The sequence below is a fragment of the Anas acuta genome, chromosome Z, assembly GCF_963932015.1.
Source record: "Anas acuta chromosome Z, bAnaAcu1.1, whole genome shotgun sequence".
NCBI classification, from domain to species: Eukaryota; Metazoa; Chordata; class Aves; order Anseriformes; family Anatidae; genus Anas; species Anas acuta.
Window position 1 is genome coordinate 8,980,728 of NC_089017.1, and position 23,083 is coordinate 9,003,810.

The window sequence follows — 23,083 nt, forward strand, 5'->3', positions numbered from 1 at the left end:
GGGTCAGGCTGGGGGTTAGGGAAAGGTTCTGCACCCAGAGGGTGTTCAGGCAATGGGACAGGCTCCCCAGGGCAATGGGCACAGCACCGAACTGCTGGAGTTCAAGAAGCGTTTGGACAAAGGCTTCTCAGACATAGGGTTTGATATTTGGGTGGTGTGGAGCCAGGAGCTGGACTTGATGATCCTTACTTGTGAGTCCCTTCCAACTCAGCATATTCTATGATTCTATGGCTGTAAGTAAAATCCCAGCTCATCCTCAGAAACTAAAAACCAGAAAATACCAGGGAAGCCACAATAGCATCTGTTTACTACCAGAACCCCAGGGTTCTCAAAATTATTTTGATTTTCATAAGGTTAGTAAATGTAATTATACATACATCCCACAAACAAGACAGTTCCATCCATCCCATCCTCAGACAGACTGCACACTACATTTGTCCCACTGGTATCTGAAGCACTGGCATTTAGCACTCTGATTGCACTGCTCCGACTGCTCAGACGTATTAGTGGGTATACTTCTGGTCCATAAGTCATCCGTTTTATCTGCTGTCCTTCTTCATGAACACAACAAATTGTCACATCTGAACCGACTGCCACTACAGTGTCCTGAGGAAAAACCCCACTCCCATGGGGCTCGGTATCTTTTCCTAGTAGAGAAGGAAGAAAATAAAATAAAAACAAAACCAAACCAAAACGTGAACAATTCGCTACAAATATGCTGTCAATCAGCTAAAACATGTCTCAGGAGTACATCAGTGCACTCAAATCAATTTTTACTAGGTTTCATTAACCAATGGTTACATCATTTCTCTATTCAAAATGCCCCCACAAGCAGTAAGTCATCAAAGCCTAAACACTTTCCCTCTCACTTTCGTTTAGTTTTAATAAAGCAATCAAAGTCTGTGTGGTCGTATGGGAACGAACATACCAGGGGACACTTCTACTGGGCTCCAGTCACTCCAATCCTTGTGGCCAACAAACTGTGTTATGTTAATAAAACAGCGAATCTTCACATAATGTGATGTACACTCCAAAGGCATATCTGATGTCCAGTTCCAAGAAAGAATGATGTCTTCATGGGTCAGTTTTGAATAATAAGTTACCTATAAAGTTTTCCCCCCAAAAAAACAAGGAGAGCATATGAGCAGTTGTTAACAAAGACATACAATCTTAGAGCTGTCAATGGAATGGCAAATTAAGTGAGGTAAATAACGAACTCCTGAGAGGTGGTCAGGGTGTCTCACCTAACTTTCAGTTTCTTTGTGAATTTACTTGAATAAAAGCCCGAGATGCTAAACAGCTCTCCAGCCAGGTAAGCTACCTGCCAGGAATACCATAGGATAGACATCTGAGGGATAGCAGGCAGCTTGGCATACATTTCAAAAGGTCTATGTTGCACCCCAGAACACAGAGCTTCTCCTAGACTGGGTTGTGCTCCAACTAATCCAAAACAAAATTCTTCCAAATTTCAATACCAGGCTACATATTTTGTAGTTTCTCCAACCTAAAAAGTATAGAATAGGTCTACAAATTCATCTAGAAAAAATGTGGGTTCCATTTGCCAAACTCTGGTTAAATTCATGATATTGAGCTGTGTCCTCAGGACATCTGCTGGTGTATATATATTGCCTAATAACTGCTGAAAAACATAACCTTTCAGAAAAGAGTTTTTTTCATGTAATGAAAGGTTAAGGAATCTAGTGATTTACTGGTGAAAAAACAATGCATTGTTTGAAAGAACAATTCTGGGGTAACTGGAATTGGCTTTTCTATTTATTTCAAAGAAATCAGTAAAACCTGAATGCTCACTGTCAGAACAAGTGAAAGAAAGATCCATTTCATATGAAAAATCTATGGCTTCCACAAATAATATACAGAAGCATATTAATTTTGATATCTTTATCACCATTCCTGTAAGTGAGATGTTGCACAAATAACAGAAATGACAGCCCCTTTCCTAGGAAGCTTTTAAAACTCCAGAAACTGATGCACAGCAAAGAGAATATCCTTTAAAAATGCATCAGAGACAGAGAAAAAATAATTTATTCCCCTGTTTTGAGTAAATTGCTTGGTATACTTAAACAGACAAAGAGCTTCTGAATTAGTTTGGCTACATCATCTGGACTTTTCTTTTGGGAAGGTATCACAAGGAAAAGTCACAAGGAAAAGCAAACAACATTCACAGACCACCAAGACCTGAGACGCTACTGGAGAAATAAAGCAGAAACAATGGTGTAAAATATCTGTTAAATTCATAAGCAAGTTCTAAATTAAAAAAAAAAAAAAAGTTACTAGATTTTAAAAATAAGAAAAAAAGCTGTGTAAGTACTGACAGCATAACACTCAGTGTCTGCACAAAACATTGAAAGCTACCAAAAAGTTACCTACCAGTAGCATGACTACACACGGGTTCTGCAAAGCCCTACAATCTGCATTACTGTCAGCTTTCTTCAAATGACCTCCTACATTACTGGGGGCAAAAACTGCATATATATGTTTTTCATATAGGACTTACTTGTGTGACTTTTTCCATTGTTTCCTTACGGAGAATCTCAATCTGCCAAAAGGCATCCAGTCCATATGGGAAGATTGATCCGTTATCACTCCACTTCAGAGTTAATGTGGAAGTTGGAAAGTCAGGTGTTAAACTAAGAATGTGTGGAGCAAGTGGAATAAATGCTTGAAAAAGAGAAGGGGGGAGGAAAAAACCATATTCAAGTTATTAGTCAGCAACACTAACCCTACAGGTGTTTAACAGCCACATCTGTGCTCTGAATTGGCTACTAGCCATACAAACATGTAACTTAACCTCTGTGATTAGAACAAGATGTGCTCTGTCATTACTTGAACAGCAAAGTTCCCAGGAAAGCACAGGTGCTGATGAGTCACCAGGTAGCAGTTTCTTCTAACATCTCAGCATGCAGACATGTGAGTAAGTGATCATGAATATAACTCTTCATAATGTGCAGCAGGGAAGGCATGGTATTTTTCACAACTTTCATCCAATGCCACAGAGAGTGTACATGATAATTGAAGTATATACAAGAATTCAACTAGGGAGGAGGATGTACAATCCTCCAAAGAAAGAAGGGAGTGTTCCAGAAAAGGGGGGATTCACAACAAAAGCAAGAGCAGAGAGATAGGAGAGCAGAAGCATGGTGTGGAAGAAGCTCACGTGAGGCTCTGGAGAGGATCATGAGGAATATGATTGTAAGCTACAAGAAATATAAAAGGCACGACATGGTGATGGGGACAGGACAAGGATGTTAAACAGAAGCATCTCTTCTACAAATGGGTGGTGGCGAAGCAAGAGGCTGAGAAGCAGGCAAGGTTACAGCAGTTCAAGTGGAATTGGGCCTGGTGCAGGATAAATCCTGTTTTTTAAATGTGCGATTTATCCAGCTTGGGTCCTGGCCAAAGCTTTGAGAGCCTGCAATATGTTCAGCACGATTAACACGCTATGCAGGATATCTTGTGAGGAACCAGAGAGGCCCATCCTGCCTGGAGGCAGCAAGATGCTGGGGGACCCAGTCTGTTCCCCACATATTTTTTAGTTCTGTTTTGTTCAAGGTTTCTAAGCTGCTTTCAGTGGAAGAGAAAACTGAGCCATGGATAAGAAGGACTACTGAATTTAGAGTTGGGGTGCGTTAAAGGAATATGGAGGCAAGCAAAAACCAAAGAATAAATTATAAGCAAGTGTGGCAGATGGTGCCCATGCTTACAACTTATTAACCTGGATGATTAGTGAAGCTGGAACTGGAACTGAGGAGCACCAAAAGACATAAAGCTGAAGGAAAAAAATAGCTGTCAAATAGTCCAGATGTTTTAAGTTCTGCTTCTGTAAGAAACCCTTGGAAGCAGCTAATGATGCTAAACCTGACCAACAGGGAAAAGTGAAACTGGAAATCCACAGCATAATGCCAATGGCTAAAACCATTGGAACAGATTGCATTGGGGTAGGAAGGGGAGATAGAGATCACTATTTTAACAAAACAGCTATAAAGATGGAGAATGTGTAAGTCTGTACACTTGCTGAAGGAAACTCAACGCAGGGAGGCTGCAAGCATACATATTGAATAGGATAAGAGAATCAGCTTTTGAACACTGAAATCCAAACTTGGGGAAATTTCCTCAGAGCCAACCAAGCCACAGTGCTACCATCTTGGTAGAAGGCAATTTAGTGTAGAGCACAGCTGCCTCAACCTGGAGATGCTTTCTTGCTTTTTTCTACCTATAGAAGAAAGGAATTAGGAAAATTTCTTTGTCATTGACTCCAGTATGATTCAGCCCAGCTTCCATCCATAGATGTATTTGCTCAGTTTCATATGCATTTGAACAGAATGGTCGAGTATATTTTAAGAAAATATGAGCCTGTGAGGAGTGACACTTCATATAACTACCCTTAAAGTATTGCAAAATTGCAGGAATAAACTACTTCATTCTGTAGTGGTTCAGCATTTCAGAGAGGAGAGTGGGCAAGAGGAAGTTGAATCTGCCTTTTGCAAGTCAAGTCTGAGCAAATGCACTTTATGCTCCGTGTAGGTACTTCAGAATGTGGAGTAGCAACTATTTTACTTTTTTTTTTTTTTTTTTTTTTACTTTTTTCTTTTAACCTATTTGTATTTAGAGTAGTAACTATTTTATTTTTCCATGTAACAAGGAAAACAATGACACAGATTGATTAGGGTACTGTAACAGTATTGGGCTTTGTATTATCCTCACTTTCTGTCCCCCATTTCTCTGCTAGGATATATGCATAGAGTGGTGTTCTTTCTCTCCCTGAGAGAGGAGAGAAAGCAACCTTTTATATATGCACAGATTCATATGGACTTAGCACATCAACATTTTAATACAGGAATACTGCCAAAGAAAACTGCAAGCATATACAATTCAAGAACATTTTTAATCATAGTATAAAGGCTTTATGTACATACATAAAACCTGATACTTACAGATGTCTTTCTTGCGAATTTCAAATTCTCTGGTAGCAAAAGGAGTTCCAGAAATGCTGTTTGTGGTTATTTTAATGGTGGTGGAGCTCTCTGGGACTGGAATCTCAACCCTTTTCTCCTTAGTTTTTAAACACTCTGTAAGAGGGTGGTCACTGAAAAAAGCAGAGAGGATTAAGCAGGTATTTCGGCTGATAGGAAGTTCAGACAAGTTAAGTCTTGTTCCTAGGACAGCAATAAAACACAAATTCCCTGAAATATAATGAAAAGAGCTTCAAGTCTTATGAAGGAGTAACACTTGTATGGGCTTTGGTTAGAATCAGATTAACAGGCCTTCCTTCTTCTTTAAAGACTCTTTTCATAGTGGCAGACCATGCACTAGTTGTATGATTTGGCTACCCAGCTGTTAAGAGAACATATCAAAGTGAAAAACTGACTTTTTAACCAGAAGACACGTTTCTAAAACTTACAGTCACCACGAATCAAAATTATTAAATAAAATATCAAAATAAACTAAATAAAAAAGCAAAACTCAATAGTATTCTTGTTCTTTCCTTATATTTCCTGACTTCCTCTCCCTTCATTTCTTCCCTAAGTGATGGTATATGGATGCAAACTGCATGTTCACCCATCTGTGTCCCCATCTCAAAACAAATTCTTCAGCTCCCTGCTGCTGTTCAGCTAGTGGGGAAAGAGCAGAGGGCAGGGGAGAGAACAACTAAGATTCCAGATGGAAATACAGTCTGCACATTATGTTTGTGCAGTGCTCAGCACAATGTGATCTGGCCTTTGTCTGGAGGTCGTAGATACATACCTAAAACAACAATGCATGGGTCAAGTCCCTTCGCTCATAATCATTGATACGCAACTAGAAAGGAAAAAAGTTTGGAAAAATCCAAATCTTCCTCTTGGGGCAATGATGGGAGGAAGGAAAGCAAAGAGAACAATGCCAGACTTCCTGCTGAGAGATTATTACTCACTTATGAACTGGAACAGGACCTTGGAACTCCTATCAGCTAGAGTCAAGAGCCTGAGTTGAGCTTTCCAGATTCACGCAACACACTGGACTAGTGAAAGCCAGTTGAGACCTGAGTGCTCAGAACAGCATTCATTCCTCTTCTGTACTGGGATATCACTAGAGATTGTTTGGGAAACTGAAAAACAAAACCTCTTTCCCTCAGGGAGGTCTGCACAAAGCTCATCCCTCAGACTCTGCTTTGGGGTCCCAAGCTTGCTGTGCTTTGCTAAGGAGAAACAGCAGCAGCTATTTAGCTGTTGTTGTTCTGAGGGCAGTACCTCGTCAACTCTGCACTCCTGAACTTTGGCCACAGTATCACATATATGCAATTTTTGTATAGAAATGATAGCTGGCAACATGGGAGGAATAACTAGACAAAGAAAAGCATGTAGGTGGAAGAAGTGCAGCCAAGTCCTGGGACTCCAAGGAAAAGTCTGGGCTGCCTGCAGAATTTACAGGAAAAAAGACAGTACAAATATCTGGACTGGGGGCAGGATCAAGATGCAAAAAGGATTTGAACTCATCCCTAGCACATGATAAGTATTTGGCAGGCCCACGGCACGGGGAATTGCAGATGTAGTTCTCCTTAGTGAAAAACATACTGAAGGTTCAAGTTTTCTAATGTTTCTTGAAATTTTCAACTGTGCGTTTACTTCCAAGAGGCTATTGCAATTGTGGACTTATCTTCATTTACCTCTAACACAAGGATCTCCAGACAACTTAAAATTCATATATGTTATAAGACAACCACCAAGAGATTTTTAATGTTTTTCCACGTGAATCTTGACACTTATGTCATATATTCTACCACTTTGGCACGTAACATCAGGATTTTCTTCTTCCAGCTATCATTTCCTTTTGGATTGAGTATGGTATGAAGATGTCCCTTATGAAAACTCTGAGCAAGGGATAGGCAGACACACGGAGAAGTCTGAGTAAATAAGAGGATCTTCCAGCCCTTTGAAGAGAGCAAGCAGGAGATTTTGGCAAGAGAATTGTTAGCATGAAAAAAACTTTGCCAGAAACCCCTCCATCGCCTGAATTAACATTGCCTGAAGAGAGCACCACCCAAGGACAACTGACAGGCAGATTCTCAGGAAACAACAGCATCACAAATTCCATGGGCTGCGACTGAGTCATAACTATACTTTCATCACAGTTTGGTAGTTTGCAACCAGGTATATATACTTACTTGGTAGTGTAACAAAAGTCAGTTTGTCCATGTCTTCTTCTAGAAGAGACATCCCATGTACAGACCATTCTACGTAAATTGTGCGTGACACATTTTAAATTCTGGGGGTCCCCTGGAGAACCTGAAATCATTTAAGAACTTCAGTAAGCAACTGCAAAACAACTGCTATTGTTCATATCTATAGCCACTATTTTTACATGTTTACTGCATTGTTGTCTGACTGGTATTTTAAAACTGCTGTATGATTTTTGTGTGCCTTATTACAGACAGCAACAGACTGTGACAGCCACACTACTTTCTAGAAGTACCAGAAATCTGGGTTTATATTTGTGTGCAATGACACAGGCAGCTGTCTCCATTCCTAGCCTAGCCTAATAAGCAGGCTTGGGGCCAATGGCAAAACCGCAAGCTTTGATGATAAACTTAATGAGTTTTTTGCTCTCCTCCGTTGTCCCACATGGAGGCCAATTAATGATAGAAGGGCAATTAATGATAATGTGTGAAATTGTCACAGACAGCTGACATATACACCAAGAAGGTCTCGATGCAGACATTTACACCAAGTGCATATGCAGGCTATCACAGTTATGTTGTGCACCCAGTTTTGCACTGGTTTACAAAATGCCACCGGTTGCTGGAAAGCAGAGACCAGGCCTAGAGACACCTCTATCCTGTGGACAGTGGAGGGACCACAGAGATGAAGATTTTTGAACATACATATACCAGGAAAGCAACATAATTAGGTGTTATCAGTACAGAGATACAGAGAAAAACTAGATGTTGAATTATATACACTCACCTATCTCCTGACTATGTACTAAGCTTGTTAAACATAAAATAGCTAGTGCTAAAAGACAGCGGAGGCTTGGATTTTTCCTCATTCTTCTAGTGTTTGTTTTCCAAATGGCAGCTTCAAGTAGGAATAAGTGTCATCTTCCAACAAGCTGGTCAGTTCTAAAATTAAAAACAAAAACAAACAAACAAGAAAAAACTTTGAAATTCCAGACCTGGCACTCCACAAACGACCCTTTTTGTTCCATCTATTTTTCTTCTACTGTGCTGCCCCCAGGCATAGTATTGCCTTTCCTTTCTTTGTCTGGCAAACAAACCTTTTTTGCTATTTTCACTGTCCCAACCACTTCCTTGATGCATGCTTTTTCAGCAAGGCATTTCAAAGATAACTCTAGGAATCACACACATGGAAAATTCAACTGTCCACAGACCTCTGTCAGGACTACCTGATGCCAGAACAGAACAGATATGGCAACATATTCCCCTAGAACAGTTTGTATTTTTTTTTAATTTTTATTTTTTAATTTTCCAATTTAGATCATGTGTCACAAACGGTCCTGGGTACCATGAATGCAAGTGTCCCCTGCTTCGGGTAAAGGTCTAAGGGGACAGGGTAGTTCAGATTTCCTCTGCTTGCTCCTCATGTTTTTGCTACTCAAAGCCATCGGATGCCTGAGATACTTCAGAACCAGAGCTGATCACCCTGGATACTTGCTGCTCTAAATATTGACCTTAAGGTAAAAAAAAATAATAATAATCTAGAATATTATGTTTAATGTGTTCTTTGAAGATTAATGGGTTGCATGTTTTCCAAAGAGAAGTTCATCAGGATCTGAAGAGCACATTCAGTTCCACCCACATACTGGCCAACATCAGGTTTTGTTCTCAAAAAGAAAACTGCAGGAAAGCTTATCTTCAAGCTCAGCCAGTCCCTGAAGCATTGTTTCCCAAACCACCTGAAAGCTTTGAAAACATGAGCATCCTCTCAGAGACCACTCTATGTATCAAAGGGCCTTCTTGTAGTGACAAAGATCAGGAGCTGGGTAATTTTCACATAGGAAAACAGCTGAGCCACTGTGTCCTACAGAGCAGTCTTCTATAACTCACATTTTGTTCAGGCTAGTTCTTTCAAAAGATGTCTCAAGTGGAAAAGCACCTGACCTTGTCTTAGAAGTCTTCCAAATCTAGATGTACATCACTGCCAGAATTACAAGCTTTGTCTAAAGGCTTCTGGTAATTTTAAAAGAAATAAAGTCCTTTTAGTCTTTATAAAGTCCTTGAATCTTTATAAAGTCCTCTGCAATCAACAGGAGGATGTTCCCTTGTGCCTTTTTTTTTTTTTTTTAAATTATTAATTTATTTTTTTTTTAAGAAAATCTCCCTCATGGATAAGCTGGGAATGCTACAAATGCTCTTCTGCCCATCTCCAATCTGTCTGTGTTATGTGAGAAACAGTAGCACTACATCAAACAATCCAGACCTGTTCACAAATGGCCCCTTCTCTTGGTCTGCAATAGCCACACTGAGGGAAGGGCCCAGACAGCACACAAGCTAATAGAAATGCTATGGTAAAGGTCAATATTATATTTGGAAGGAAGAAACACCCTTAAAACTTACAACTTATTCTATTTTTACCATGTTCCCAAGTGAGTTCTTCAGAACTCACTAAACATATACTAATTTAAACTATAAAACTCCTAGACACATTAAATTCTTATTTTTATACATTCCTAAACTGTAATATCCATGCCATGTAATTTGGTAATGGCTGTATAAGGAGTGAGGATTGACAAATCCATACTCCGGTAAAGATGAATTAAGAACCTGCTAGCACTTCAAATTTAATACTCTCAATGGAAGAAGCACCCCGCTCCATTTTGGCATCTCTTCAGGGCTTCATATCATGTTTTTTCATGTTACTGATGGAAATCCATGACATAAGCTCCAGGCTTGAACTTTGCGCACAACTCTCTCACTTCAGCAGGAATGTGAAGACTACTTGGAGAGACTTGGGAGTTACGTGAACAAAATGACTAAATTCCATTTGATATATATATTTGATATATATTCCATTTGATATATATATATATATATCAAATATATATATGTTTGAGATATATATATCTCAAACAATGGCTTGTTTGTCAGTACTTAAGGTATTTCTTTAAAGGCCATTTCAGGTTTGCAGAAAAGTCCATAAACAAAACTTCAAGCTTTATATCAAAATTAGATGACAGTGCCCTGTTAGCATGTAGAAACCACAAACAGAAGAGAAAAAAGGGAAAACAGCGATACCACTTGAAGCAGAGAAAACTGTGGATTGTGAAGTTAATTAAACCTCAAACCACTCACTTTCTAAACACACAGCTGTACAGGACTGTGCGAAACCTGTTTGGTCATGCCAGGTTTCCGAGGAAGAGTTAGCAACTACATGTGTGTGTGATTCAAGAAAATCTGCTTCTCTGCACTCTTTACTTTACCCCCACATCAGAAGTTTCAGTAGTAACATTATAAAAGTGAATTACAAGAAATTTGAGTAATTTCTCCTAAATCAAGCACAGTTTTAGTTTCTGTTTCAGAGTCAGATAGAGGCACCAAAGGGAACCTATGTACTTTCAGGCAAAGCATGATTAGTATCTTGTAAACCTCAATCTTTCATAAGAAGTGTAGACTCCCTGGCTCTTGCTGTCTCATAAACATATTAGAGCTTGCTGAAAAGTTGGCAATTCAAAGACTCATGTCCGATAATTAAATCCATTAGTCAGGAGAAAAGATCCCCATTTATAGGCTTGTTTTAATTATAAAGTTACAAAATAATTGGAATAATTTTAAAAGAGGAAGTTCACTATCTTTGGATGAAAGTTTCCTTCCATCGGTTCCAGGCTAATCCAAACAAGACACGGGAGCTTTTCCTTACTCTAGAGAGTACTGAAAAACATGTTACACTCTAGGTAGAGGTACTGGTAAGATGACATTGGGCTGTATAAGATTAAGAGATATAAATTTAGGACAAGAGAGCTGATCTTTGTGAGGGGATGGCAAAACCTTGACCAAGACTGGCTGGAGAACAACAGGAGCAGTTTCTGCTAAGTGTAAAGGCCTTTAAGTTTTCATTTTTTTTTAAATGAAATGAATCAGGTAAACCCAGTTTCTCCACCAGAAAGAGCAACTGCAAGTAAATCCTTTCTAACTGATGTCCATCTTAAAAACCACCACTGACAGGACATCCCATAACAATCTCATCTCCCTGGGCAATCCATTTGTGTCACTTCACTGGTACCACCCTTAGGATTATTCCCCACCTGCTGCACAACCATCTCTTGCTTCTTTTCAAGGACATTACTTCATCCTGTCTCCAGCAGACAAAGAACTTTTATCATCTTCCTTGCAGCAGCCTTTTACACAGAAGATGACTGACACCACGTTTCTACTAGCTCATCCTTTAAAAACTCACTTTTTTCACCATATACCAGTCTCAGTTGCTAGATTTCTGATCATTCCTGGAACATTTCTCTGTGGATGAAATCTGCCGTATTCTCAGCTTCGGAGTTTCTGTCCCCTGAGCTCTCAAGCATTATCAAGTACAATGAAAGAACTTTCCTAAGGCAAACCTATGCGTAGCACGTATTTACACAGCCCATGCCATATTTGATTTTCTTTCAGCGTTCAGACCTTGTTGCCTCAATTTCAGTTTGTGATCCAGCCCCGGATGCTGCTGTATAAAGCTGCCACGTAGCTGTTTATTTAGTACTTCAGACTTCAATCTCATTCTCAGATTGACTGCAAACCTCCTGATTTAGCATGAGTAGATTTGCACAACAAATTCTTCTTAAAAAATTGCCTAAAAAGGTCTTTCACTTTTGAAATTTTAAAATAAGGAAAACACCTCCATAATTCTATGCTCAGGAATAACATTGTGTGTGAATCCAAGAAATATTTGCATGCAAATATATGCCATACAAGCAGCAAAGGCTTCAGTATATAATTGCCCATATTTAATATCAGATGCTAAAAATAAGATTCCACAATAACTGTGCTGAACATTATAATATATGAACGTAATCTAACTTCTGCTCAGGGCTCTGTGGTGTGGAACTGACCCTTTGTCCCTGTGGTCAGTCATTTCAAACTGCTTTTTATGCAGATAACCAATTAGGGAACAAATAGATTCAGGTACTTAATCACAGAGGTCAGTGGGTTATGGCCCTTACAAAATTCAGTGTACACATGCACACATATGTATGCTCACAGAGGAAGTAGCCTCATGCCAGTCAAGAGAAGATCAATGCAAACTGTGGATTTTTAAATGGCTTTTAAAGATGTTGTCGTGTATATAGCGTACCTACTGGCAGATCAGACAGATTAGTGAGAGAAAATGTACTCCCAGGTCAATGTGCCAGGAAAAGTATCTATGTACATCTTTCGTTCAAAATCTTGACAACCATAATGAAAATTAAAGGTTCTGTCACATGCTGAGAAAACAAGTGTAGCACCAAGTGTCTATCAGTGACAAGCTAAGACATTCCCAGTCTCTTTAGACTTAACCTTGCAAAGGGAAAACCAGAAGATAACCAGAATATCTCCTACGGACTATATTTCCTGTTATGTATTTCTTGGTTTAACTGTTTCTGTGTATTAATTATAAAATATAGCTGATCAATTGCTTGGTTCTGTTTAAAAAATAAATAAATAAATAAGTGTTTTCTTAGTCTGTTGTAACAGCTTAGTTCTCTAAGTGTAGAACTTCTCCAAAGCAGTATTAAGAAACTATGGAGAAAAACAAAAACAAAAAAAAACACTTTTTTTTTGTTTTGTTTTCTGGCCTCCGAATGTATTTCATTGTCAAGTGCTTGGAAACCACTTTGAACACAAACAAACAAAACTGGTTTAAAAAAAAATCAAAAAGTCTTTCAGGTCTGCTTCCTGCCAGCAGTCTGATATGCCAATTGCAACTCTCCAAATTTGGTTTAAAAATCTATGAATTGAGGATCAGTGGCCAGACTTTTCATACCCATTTTTGTGGTCCACAAGCAGGTATTTGAAAAGAAAAGATTAAAAGTCAACTTATATGAAAGTTTTAGGGACAATGGAGGATGCTAGATGAGACCATGAAGCCAGTAAAACATACATGTTAAACATAACAAATCTGTACATCGGTACATTTTCTCAAGTTAAACTATACTTCTTTTTTTCTCAACAGTTAAAGGTATTATTATAATAATTTACCACAAAGTGGAACATCAAATGGTCTCAGAGAAAATGATCATGTAGGACAGCACCAAAAAATTGTAGAGACTGATGGCAGGCTCAGTTTTCAGAGATACTGAAGAGCTGTCATCCCAAATGCAGCCAGGCAGAAATATGGGTGCTAAATATATGTCAGGACCAGAACCTCAATGCTAGAAGAAAAAACTATTTTGCTTAGCAGGTGGAGAACATTCATTCTACTTGGTTCTGACTTTTTATTTATTTATTTTTGTAAAGGTACTAATTTAACATTCAAAATGAGAGAAAAAGCTCCTATATTCATATGCATTTATCAAATTACACATCCTACTATTGCCAACAGAAACCTTCCAAAGAATTCCCCTATCTGAAGATCCATGCCAGAAATACGCATTTCTGGGAAACAAAGCAAATTGCCAATGCAGCTGACAGTAAAGACAATGAACACAGAAACAGAAGATGAACTGGCTTTCTTTAAAACAGCTTTAGTGACCCCGCAGCCTTCAGTCTTTGACTCTAGAGATAACTGAGTAATATAAAGAAGAAAAGTAAAGTTAACAAGATTTATTTGAGGGAGTTTTGCTATTTTTCAATTGAGTACATTCTTCCACCGCCTTAAAAAAATTCCCAGATTTGAGACAAAAATCTCTCTTTAGCAATCTGAATGCAGGCTTTCCCTCTCTGTTTTATAACGTGGCAGCATTCCATGTTATAAAAGATTTGCACGGCATGAATCACTAAAAATGGTTTATAAATGAAGGCTGAATCCCATTTGGGAATCTGGCTTTCCCCAGTTCTGAGGAATTAATTTAAGAATCTACCATTTCTCTTTCAAAAGGCTGATAAAATAATTCAAGCTGCCTATCTGTACTAACACACCCTCCTAATCTGCAGCTGAGGAAAAGGAAACAAGGGGTGTTAAGATATTACAATGTTAATGTGCAGGAGTACACAGGACCACATTTTCAGTCCTTCGAGACAAACTTTGGTGTGTTGTTTCTGCCAAGCACAAGTAGCAAAACTCCCTCCTCACTGTTTCCTCTGGCTGCCGAACAGCAGCAGCATCTCTAAGAGCCTGGGAAGCCTCCCCAGGATGCTCCCACTCTGCAGGGTGAAGTGAGACATCAGAACGCAACATACAAACTCAACTCAAGGACTGATGCTTTCACAAACTCATTTTGAAAGCCACTGGTTACCATCACCATCTGCCAAGTATTTGGGCAGGAGACCTCACCAATGAAAGTAGAGGTGCACTCCACATGAAGCAGCAAACATTTCACCTTAAACACTCTTTGGAATAAGATCTTCATGTGGGGAGAGTGATGCAGGTAGACTGCATGCAGGACAGAGGTGAGAAAGTGTTGAAGAAACTTGATTAAGAAATCTGTGAACAAGTATCACAATTCAAGGCTGATTTTAGGAAAGCGTTTAGTACTTGTTTGACAGCACAGCACAAATATATGTACAAAAACCGAGACCCAGATCTGTTTTATAAAGAAATTAAATATACAGGAGAAGCAGATGTCAAATAGTATAATTATAGTAATGGTATAATCTTGAAAAGGATTTGGGAAGTACAGTAAAGACTCCTTGTTAAGAAAACAGCACACAAACACACAAGAACAAACCAGATGTCTTATAGAGAAACTAGAGAAAAGCATCCCTACCTGGGTAGCCAGGCTGGAGAGAAGAAAGATGCATCAGTTGGGCAGAGCAATACCTGCACTGCAACCAGATGCTGTAGGAATCAATGGTTTATTTTTACCACAGCTTAAAAAGTACTTATTATATGGCACTTGTGGAATTTTCAAACCAAATGTGTATTTTGTACATTTTGCCTTCTGTTCTCACTGAATTATTCTTGTTTTCAGATAATTTCTAGGCTAATTCAGGAACTGTTACCACTCCCAGAGTTATCTACCATGCCTTGCCCAACACACTCCATGCAAGAGTGGTTCCCAACTCAGACATCGCATCTGATGTTCCCAGTGTGGGATCTTCAGCAGAACAAAGACACTTTGAACAGAAAACTGGATGTCTAACTCCTGGTCGTATCAATTACCACCAAGCATGTGGCTAACTACAGGTATAGTAGGTATAGGTTCTCCTTTACTGCTAGGAGGACACAACACAGCTCTCCAGATGGTAACAGAACACAAACACTTCTGAGGAACACAATGAACCCTAATACTACCAAAACTAGATTGAATACTTTTGGGTATATTGACAAGCCTCTTCATGATTTATTGCTGTTATGAATTATCCAAGTGTTAACATAGATTGAAGCTTATCCCCTAAGCCTTAGTAGACATCACAGGAGGCATGCTGGACAGGCCTGGATCGCAGTCCACGGAAGTCTGACTTCACCCTGCAGCCATTTCCTCAGTGGGGTCTCTATATCCAGATGCAGAGTTTCATAAAGCTCTTAAGGACATCTTATTTTGAGACCTCACCTCCTCATTCTCAGTGAAATGAACCTGGGCAGCGTGTTCAAAGGTTATGGCAGGGGTAGGAGGACAGACAAAGCATTATCAGATATGCCTGACTTCCTTAGGAAGTCAGCTCAAATTAACAAGCACAGATTCTTCTCCCATAGAGGTGCAGATGGAAAACACCTAATCATCTGAACAAAGAACAAAGTGGAGGGGTGAAGGTTAAGGGACACTATTAGCCAAATAAGAAACTTAACCTCCAGCTATTGTGCTGCGCAGTAGAAGGAAACTGCTAGGAGTCATTTACACTCTAGTATTTTAACCCATTCAAAAATCATCTTGATACTTACTACAACTGCCAAATTAAGACTGCAATAAGATGAAGGACTCAACTAATGTATTTGCGTAAATCTGATACAGCTACACACATTTCCTGATATGCTTGAATTTGGTGACCTCATGGTCACACTTCCTTGAATTCTTACACTTCACAACACAGCATGGAACAACTACACTGACCAAACGCACATAAGTCAGATTACTTCGTATATATACAAAACACAGCTTACCATGAATGCCTACAGCTATCTGTTATGCCTTTCAGATACTTAATACCAGGACAAATCATAAAAACAAATATAATCATGTTTTTAGCAGTGCATAAACCTAGAATCAAATGAAATTACATAGACAAGCTTTTCCTCTTCTCTGTGTTTTGCTGTATTTTAGTGATACATAAATGAAATAAAACTCAATATTCCATAGCACTTTTCATTTTTGAGGGTAATGTTAGTCTCTGTGTAGTTCTCAAGACAGCATCTCTTCAGAGGAAAACTTCATTTGCCCACATTGTCAACTGTGCTTTATGCAATGTGAGGCTGAAGAGCCAAAACACTGTCACTCAGGCTTTACAAAGAAGGATGCAGAAAAAAAAAATTGTTGTTCCTCAGACAAGTCATGTTTTCTATATAATTCTGTCCCTGCTGGTTCTCTTCAGATTGTACATCCTTATGAGCTGATAAACATTAAAGAAGCTGACCTTATTAATGAAAGATTTAATTTTCCTTAATCTGGTAATATTCAAAAACTTATTTTGAACTATATGACCTTTAATCTTCTTTCCATCACAGGAAAAGCCTATTTAGTTTAATTAGAGAACACTGATAATTATTGAAGTGATTCCAAGTGTGTTTTTTTTTTTTTAAACAACCGGCAATGACCTGAGGGTTGGAATCCTTCTTTGTTTACAGTGAAACCTGTGGTATTCGGATTACTTTTAAGGTACAATGAACTGAATCCAAAGAAAGTCTGGCTTCGTGTGTATGAACAGCATATAAATAGATCAAATGCTGAAGTGCGGCTTTCACATTAAATATATTGAGAATAACAACCAAGAGTTATGCAATATCCTTTCAGTGTGAATGTAAGGAATGAGAGTCACTTACGAGAAATAAATTGATTTTTTAGTAATCGAGGGAATGAGGGATTCCTGAAACTATAGATCTATGTTTTCTGATAAATTCCCATTGTATTAATCTTTCTTGTGTCTTTAAAAGCTCTCATGCTCTGCTGTATTTCCACTCTGAATAAGTACCAGACGTATTGCATGAAGGCATAGTGCAGCATGTTATGAGGTGTAGGCTTCCCTTACACTGGGTTGACTGAATGCTTTTCTCTCTGCTTCGCTACACTCCTACGTCTGTGTTCAGCTGCTGCCATTCCCCTTCCAGCCTCTCCAAAGAAGGAAGATCTACAGTACATCATGACACTATAAGAACAAGCTTGTTCATGTGTAATCACATATTAGTTGGCATTTATTTGAGAGTTCTTGTTCTTCCACATACTGTTTTAGTTGTACCTTATTTCCCTCCAGCTTCTCACTTACGCATACGCATGCATATCCTCCTTTCATGGCAGCAAAGTGTACAAATTAATCTTAAGTACTCAGAAAAACAAATATTGACTTCTACTGTTGAAATACATCAGAGCCAGTCTCCTTCCTAAATAACTTTTGTAGGCCCCAAGAGAGACCACTGCCACACTATAAAGAATAAATATTAACTCCTGCATTTGTGCACACGTACACAGGGACACGGTTGCTGGAAATGGAGACTCTCTCTCTCCCACATGCAGGCCAGATCACTCTTTTATGACTCTCATTCTCTTGCTGATCACAACCTTCATTGCCAACACAGACCCAGAAGACATACAGAGACATCAAATCCATCTGTCTGAAGCTAATGCTGCTCGCCTTTGTCCATTCAACTCCTCTCACAAAGGTCTCCAGCCCTTGCAGTCATCTGTAAGGGACCTATTTGTGGATCAGTTCTTATAGCAGCACAGCTGGCAACCCGATACATCAAAATAAACCAATTCATTCCTGTTACCCTTCCTACCCCTCTAACAAACTTTGACACCGTGAAAATAGAGACACTGACAGCAATCTAGTTTTGGCATATGCTCTATGGCATCCACAGCTCTAAAAACAAGCAACACTTCCTCAACTGAATGCTATACAAAATCACTTGGTTGCAATGCCAAAGAAACAAGATGCAGTTGTTTTACAATTAAATTAACATGTGATCTTCCGTTTCAAATAATTTAGGCTGAATATTCAGTTTAGGCAGAACATTGTTCTAAAACAAAACATATAACAAGTTCAAGCTTTGTTTTCCATTTCTATAGGACGACTTCAAATCCAATTCAAACGTAGACTGAGATGTCTCAGTCCATGAGAGTGAAAAAGATGCTAAAAATTCTCAAATTTCTTTTGAATACTCTAAATGGGAAGCTTACATCTTGTCTGTTGATTGAAGTCACTAAACTTAGAAAGCTTAATGATTTTGGATGACGAGTATAAATTAACAGCTCCTTAACTGTTCTGTGGAGTGTCTCAGAATGGAAAAGACTGCTATAAAGTACTTTGCAGGGAGATCAAACAGTTGAACAAACTGCAACATTAAAATAATGTTCAGCAAAAGGAACAAAACAAAGAAGATCTAGACATTTTAAAGTAATAGGTAAAATAGCTAGGACCCATATATATTATTTTTTTATTGGTGTAAAACACAGCAATGCTGTGTTCTGTCATTCCTTTTAGAACTTAGCAAAAACAGTGAATTGAATCTCTGTCAATAACACATCAGCAAGTGCTGAGACAGCAGCATCTGTAAGGCTAATGGTGTTGCACCTAATTTGAAAATGAGAGCAGCTCACAGAAAATTGAGACTGCTACTAATAGGACATAGTGAGTCAGTTCCACAAGTTTTTCCTCAATACTCTCTTGAAAGCAAGACTATTCTGCTCAAGATCTTTTTTCTTTTTCTTATTTTTTTTTCTTTTCTCAAGGGTGAGTTTAAAGAAAAAATGGGCTGTTGGGAGAGAAAAACAACCTTGGATTATACAAAAGCAAGTCATCCAACTTTGCTGTCTTTGTTTAACAGGGTTCTTCCTTCCTGCTATTATTAGTAAATCTTATGGTTTACTTCTCCTGCTATTGAGCTGGCAGATGATGTACAAAAGAAGAAGGATTTCTTGCTTATTAGATTCTGTCTCCCATAAATCCTGAGTACCTATACGCTGGCATGGAAAAATCCCTTCCTGTGGAAGGCTCTTCATCCCATTTTTCATGCATTGTTGCTGATACATTTAACTTTTTTGTTTCACGACTCAGCAATGAAACAGCTATTGTTCCTAAACTGCTGAGCAAGTCCGACTGTGGGAACGAGAGACGTGCGACAATTCTCAATGGTTTCGCTAGTGGCTGCAGAGTGAGATGTCAGGGCATGGGGTGGAGAAGGTGGGGAATGGGGAAACCTAATTCCACAGAAAAGATGGACTTAATGGGACAAGTAACACTTCGGTGCAGTTGTAAGGATTGCATGTTCTGCTTCAGTGCATTTTTACTTTCTATTCCAGACTTTTATTCCTTAGGATAATATCTACTCTTTAAGCATTTAATCAGATATATAGTACATGACTCACAAGGCCAAGCCTGTTCTTAAAAGCTTACTGTCTAAACCAAGAGACCTGTAAAACCTCTAACATAAATTTTATCGTGTGAAACATCAATATCTCACTTCTGTTTTCCACTTTTGTGAAATCCTCTTCTAAAAAGCACCGATAATCTCACCAGAAAGCAAGTCATTAGAATTCACATACCATTTAAAAGTACCTCTACCTCAAACATCTTTGGAGAGTACCCTGCTTTTCCCAGTTCTGCAATCTTCTGTACTAAAGAGCCACAAACAGGATCTCTACCAGGATTACATTTGCAAAATATATTTAAATGACAATGCATATGCCTCAGGGGCATAAATATTAGACTTTAGAATAATATATACAGAAAGTTTTCGTGAGCAACAGCAGAAGAGATTAAAAAAATCAGAGGTCCATATATGTACCAGGAATGTACATAACAAGTATTTTTTTTCCAAATAAGAAAATTAAAAAGCTCCCAACCAACTGTCATTAAAGATGGTAAAACTGATGCATGTTTACCAACATTCAGTTAAATACTTATTAAAGTACCAGTTCTTCAGATATCTGGGTTTAGAATGCAGCAGCTTTTTTCTCCAGTCACATGAACTAAGCAGGTAAATGCTATCAGAAATCACCTGTGCCTCTGATGAGAAGGCATTTCAAAGCCATGAAGCACTGCTTGTGACTGTGCAGATAACTGCTGACTGATGCAAGAAAATAAACCTCAGTAACCACGCACATACACATATTGCTCCCGAATATGACTAATTTGATCTTATGAGTAAAGCTATGCATACACTTACATTTGCACTGCTGGCAGGAGCCCAGCTGCAGGAGCCCGTGGCAGGCTCTGTCCTTACTCTTCAGTGCAGGAGAGCCAAATGCTGAAGCAGGCAGTCACGTTAGGCACCTGAAGTTAGAAGATTCATACATGAATCAGTGGGGAAAAATGCTACACAAGAGGTTTACCCACAAAAGACCTAGGATGACAAATACACCTTCTGTGTCTACTTGTGTGGAGAGAAAAATTAACGCTATTTCACTCAAAGCCTTTTAATGACCTAATTCTGAAGGTAGCTGTTGTAACGCGGAGGGCTTGCTTCCATAATTGTCTGCAACAATCACTGTCCAAGCTCATCTCCAATACAGAGCTACCTACCAATTACCCAGCGAGTAGACAGCAGGGCAAAAGGGTAAAAGAAAAGAACCCAATGTTTTCAAGGATATGTTCTTTGCATATTAACACCAGCTGCACTGCTGAAACATGGGGAAGCAACTGGAAAACGATCAATTTTCTGAGTACCAGTTATCACAGACCAAGCAGACCTACATAAAAGCTACTGACAATAAAAATGCTCAGAACTTAGCCTGTGTAGATGAGCGTACCTTATAGAAGCATTCAATCTAACAACATAAGAGAAACACTAAAGATTCATTAGCAGTGGAAATAGTCTAATCCAGTACAGAGTCAATTTATACCCAGAATAAAATGGTTACATACACCAGTCTGGGTCCCAGAGATAATCTGTTGCTGCAAAGCCTGAAACAATGTGACTATTTAGTTTAATGAGGTTACTTGATCACAGTTCTGAATTACCTACAAAGAAAAAAGATTTAAATGTAGCCCTTGATATATGAGATACAAAAAACAGTGCCGTGTAGCAGACCTTCACTGCAAAATGCATATATCTAAAATTAAAGCTAATTAAAGGTTGGCAAAGCCCCTCAAGAATGAGATGAACTGCTTGAAATCCTAAAGATAAGATTGGATGCATTCCTGACAAAATTCTAAAAATGAGCTCAGCATAATTATTCTCAGGTTCACAGTACACCATCAGCCTAGATTAGCACAAAAATCCCATAGATCTTATAACTGTTCTAATACTGAAGGAGGACAATATACAGTGGACAAACTATCAGTTTTGTAGTAAGACTTAAAATATGAGTCACATGGCAGGTTGCTGGATTTACATCCATGCTGATCCTGTCATTTGAAACACAAGGCAACATTGGGTAAAAATATCTTCTTTTGAAAAATTCCTAGCATTTCAGAGAAGAACAGGCCAATCACATTCAATTTGGAGGAGATGGCTGTTCTATATTGGGAATTGTGACAATGCTATTCCAGCAGATGAATTATGAGTTACGTGCCTGGAGACCTGTATACTGAAGGTTTCTCATAGCCATGACCTTTGCAGGAGTATGGAGCAGGGGTGAGGAGGGGAAAAGGAAGAGGAACAGGTCGACTCTAGGGAACAGATATTATTATCCTCAGAACCAGCAGAAACCTTAACAGAAATGAAAGAAAAAGAGTGTGACTATTATGTGCATCTCACACACAGTACTTTGGTGCTTGTTACAACTAGCTCAAGACAACACTGAAGTCTGCAATATACATAAATCACACTTCTGTTTTGCTTTCTCTCTCTCTCTGTCCCCCACCTAGGATTAAACATTAAAAGCTTATCTCCTTAGTTTTAGCTCCAGAGTAGCTGTAAAACCTCAGAGGTCAAATCTCTCTTTTGCTGCAAGTGCTGAACTTGATCCAAAACATGAAAGGCTGTGAAAATTAGTTGTAGCTGGAATACATATAACTTACATTCACCTTTGTGCTTCAGAGTCTGCAGGAACCCAACCTGTAATACTGACCACTATAATTTTCTACTGAAGTTCATTTGATTTAAGCAGCATTTTTGCCCTGCGGTATTATTAAGACCAATTATTTGAGAGAGAAATTTTGTAGCTCTGTCCTCGCTGATTTTATAGTTAACTGAGGCCATGAGATCACCCAGTTCAAGAAGGGCAAATCCATGGACAGACATACAAACAGGGTTACATCCTGTGATGAGCAGCAGGGCTGTCCTGGCACAAGATCTGGGTGATGGCCTCAGCCCTGATCTGAAAGGAATGAGGGCTGCCAGGCTATGGCAAATATCACCAGACAGCCCCGAAAGGCAGCTGCTTGCCCCGTGCAGAGCAGAGCCATGCTACTTCTCCTACTTGCCCAAATCTGCCTGTCTCCTCAGCTCTCCAAAACGTGGGATGTGCAATGGGCTTCTCAAATGTGCATGTAATTTGAAATACAGCTATGCAAACCACCCTGGTGGACAGCACGACAGATCACGCCTGGCCTCACTGGTGCAGACTGGCTTGCCTTCACATTGCTTGGGCCCCGTATGTCTGCATCTGGACAAGGCCTCCTCACTGCAAGCGGCCCAGGCCAGCCTCTGGCTCCAATCCATCTTTCTGCGTGCTGCTCAGTTCAAAGCTCTCGAAATAAAGATGAAGTAGTTTCCAAAGCTTTAGGCTGAAGTATGCTGCATGCCCACGGGCACAAGTGAGGGGCATTTGAGGGCATAAAACCATCTGAGAAAGAGCTGGCTTGCTCTGCTCACTGTGCTAGCCAAGCTTGCCACAGGTCATACCTACACCATCCAGAATAAATGTTTAACCATGCTACTCAGTCAAATGAGCCTGCACTTCCTCTTGGAGG

At 39.2% G+C, this 23,083-nt stretch overlaps 1 protein-coding gene across 7 annotated transcripts in view; it reads right to left on the minus strand.

Moving 5' to 3' along the window:
* The window catches only part of LOC137848510 (leukemia inhibitory factor receptor-like), a 55,734-nt gene that overhangs the window by 26,425 nt on the left and 6,226 nt on the right, over positions 1–23,083 (minus strand). For 4 of the 7 annotated variants that reach the window (XR_011091400.1, XM_068667646.1, XM_068667645.1 and 1 more), the window contains exons 2-8: positions 20,394–20,500; positions 7,959–8,113; positions 7,160–7,280; positions 4,953–5,104; positions 2,516–2,679; positions 929–1,103; positions 378–647 (exon numbers count right to left, since the gene is read on the minus strand). Coding sequence is in view for 6 of the 7 variants with exons in the window: in XM_068667646.1 (XP_068523747.1) it covers positions 378–647; positions 929–1,103; positions 2,516–2,679; positions 4,953–5,104; positions 7,160–7,280; positions 7,959–8,040 (964 nt within the window). In the remaining variant the exon portion in view is untranslated. Of the gene's footprint in view, positions 1–377; positions 648–928; positions 1,104–2,515; positions 2,680–4,952; positions 5,105–7,159; positions 7,281–7,958; positions 8,114–20,393; positions 20,501–21,741; positions 21,879–23,083 lie in introns of those variants that run through there. The other 3 variants (XM_068667650.1, XM_068667649.1, XM_068667647.1) reach the window with 2 other exon arrangements.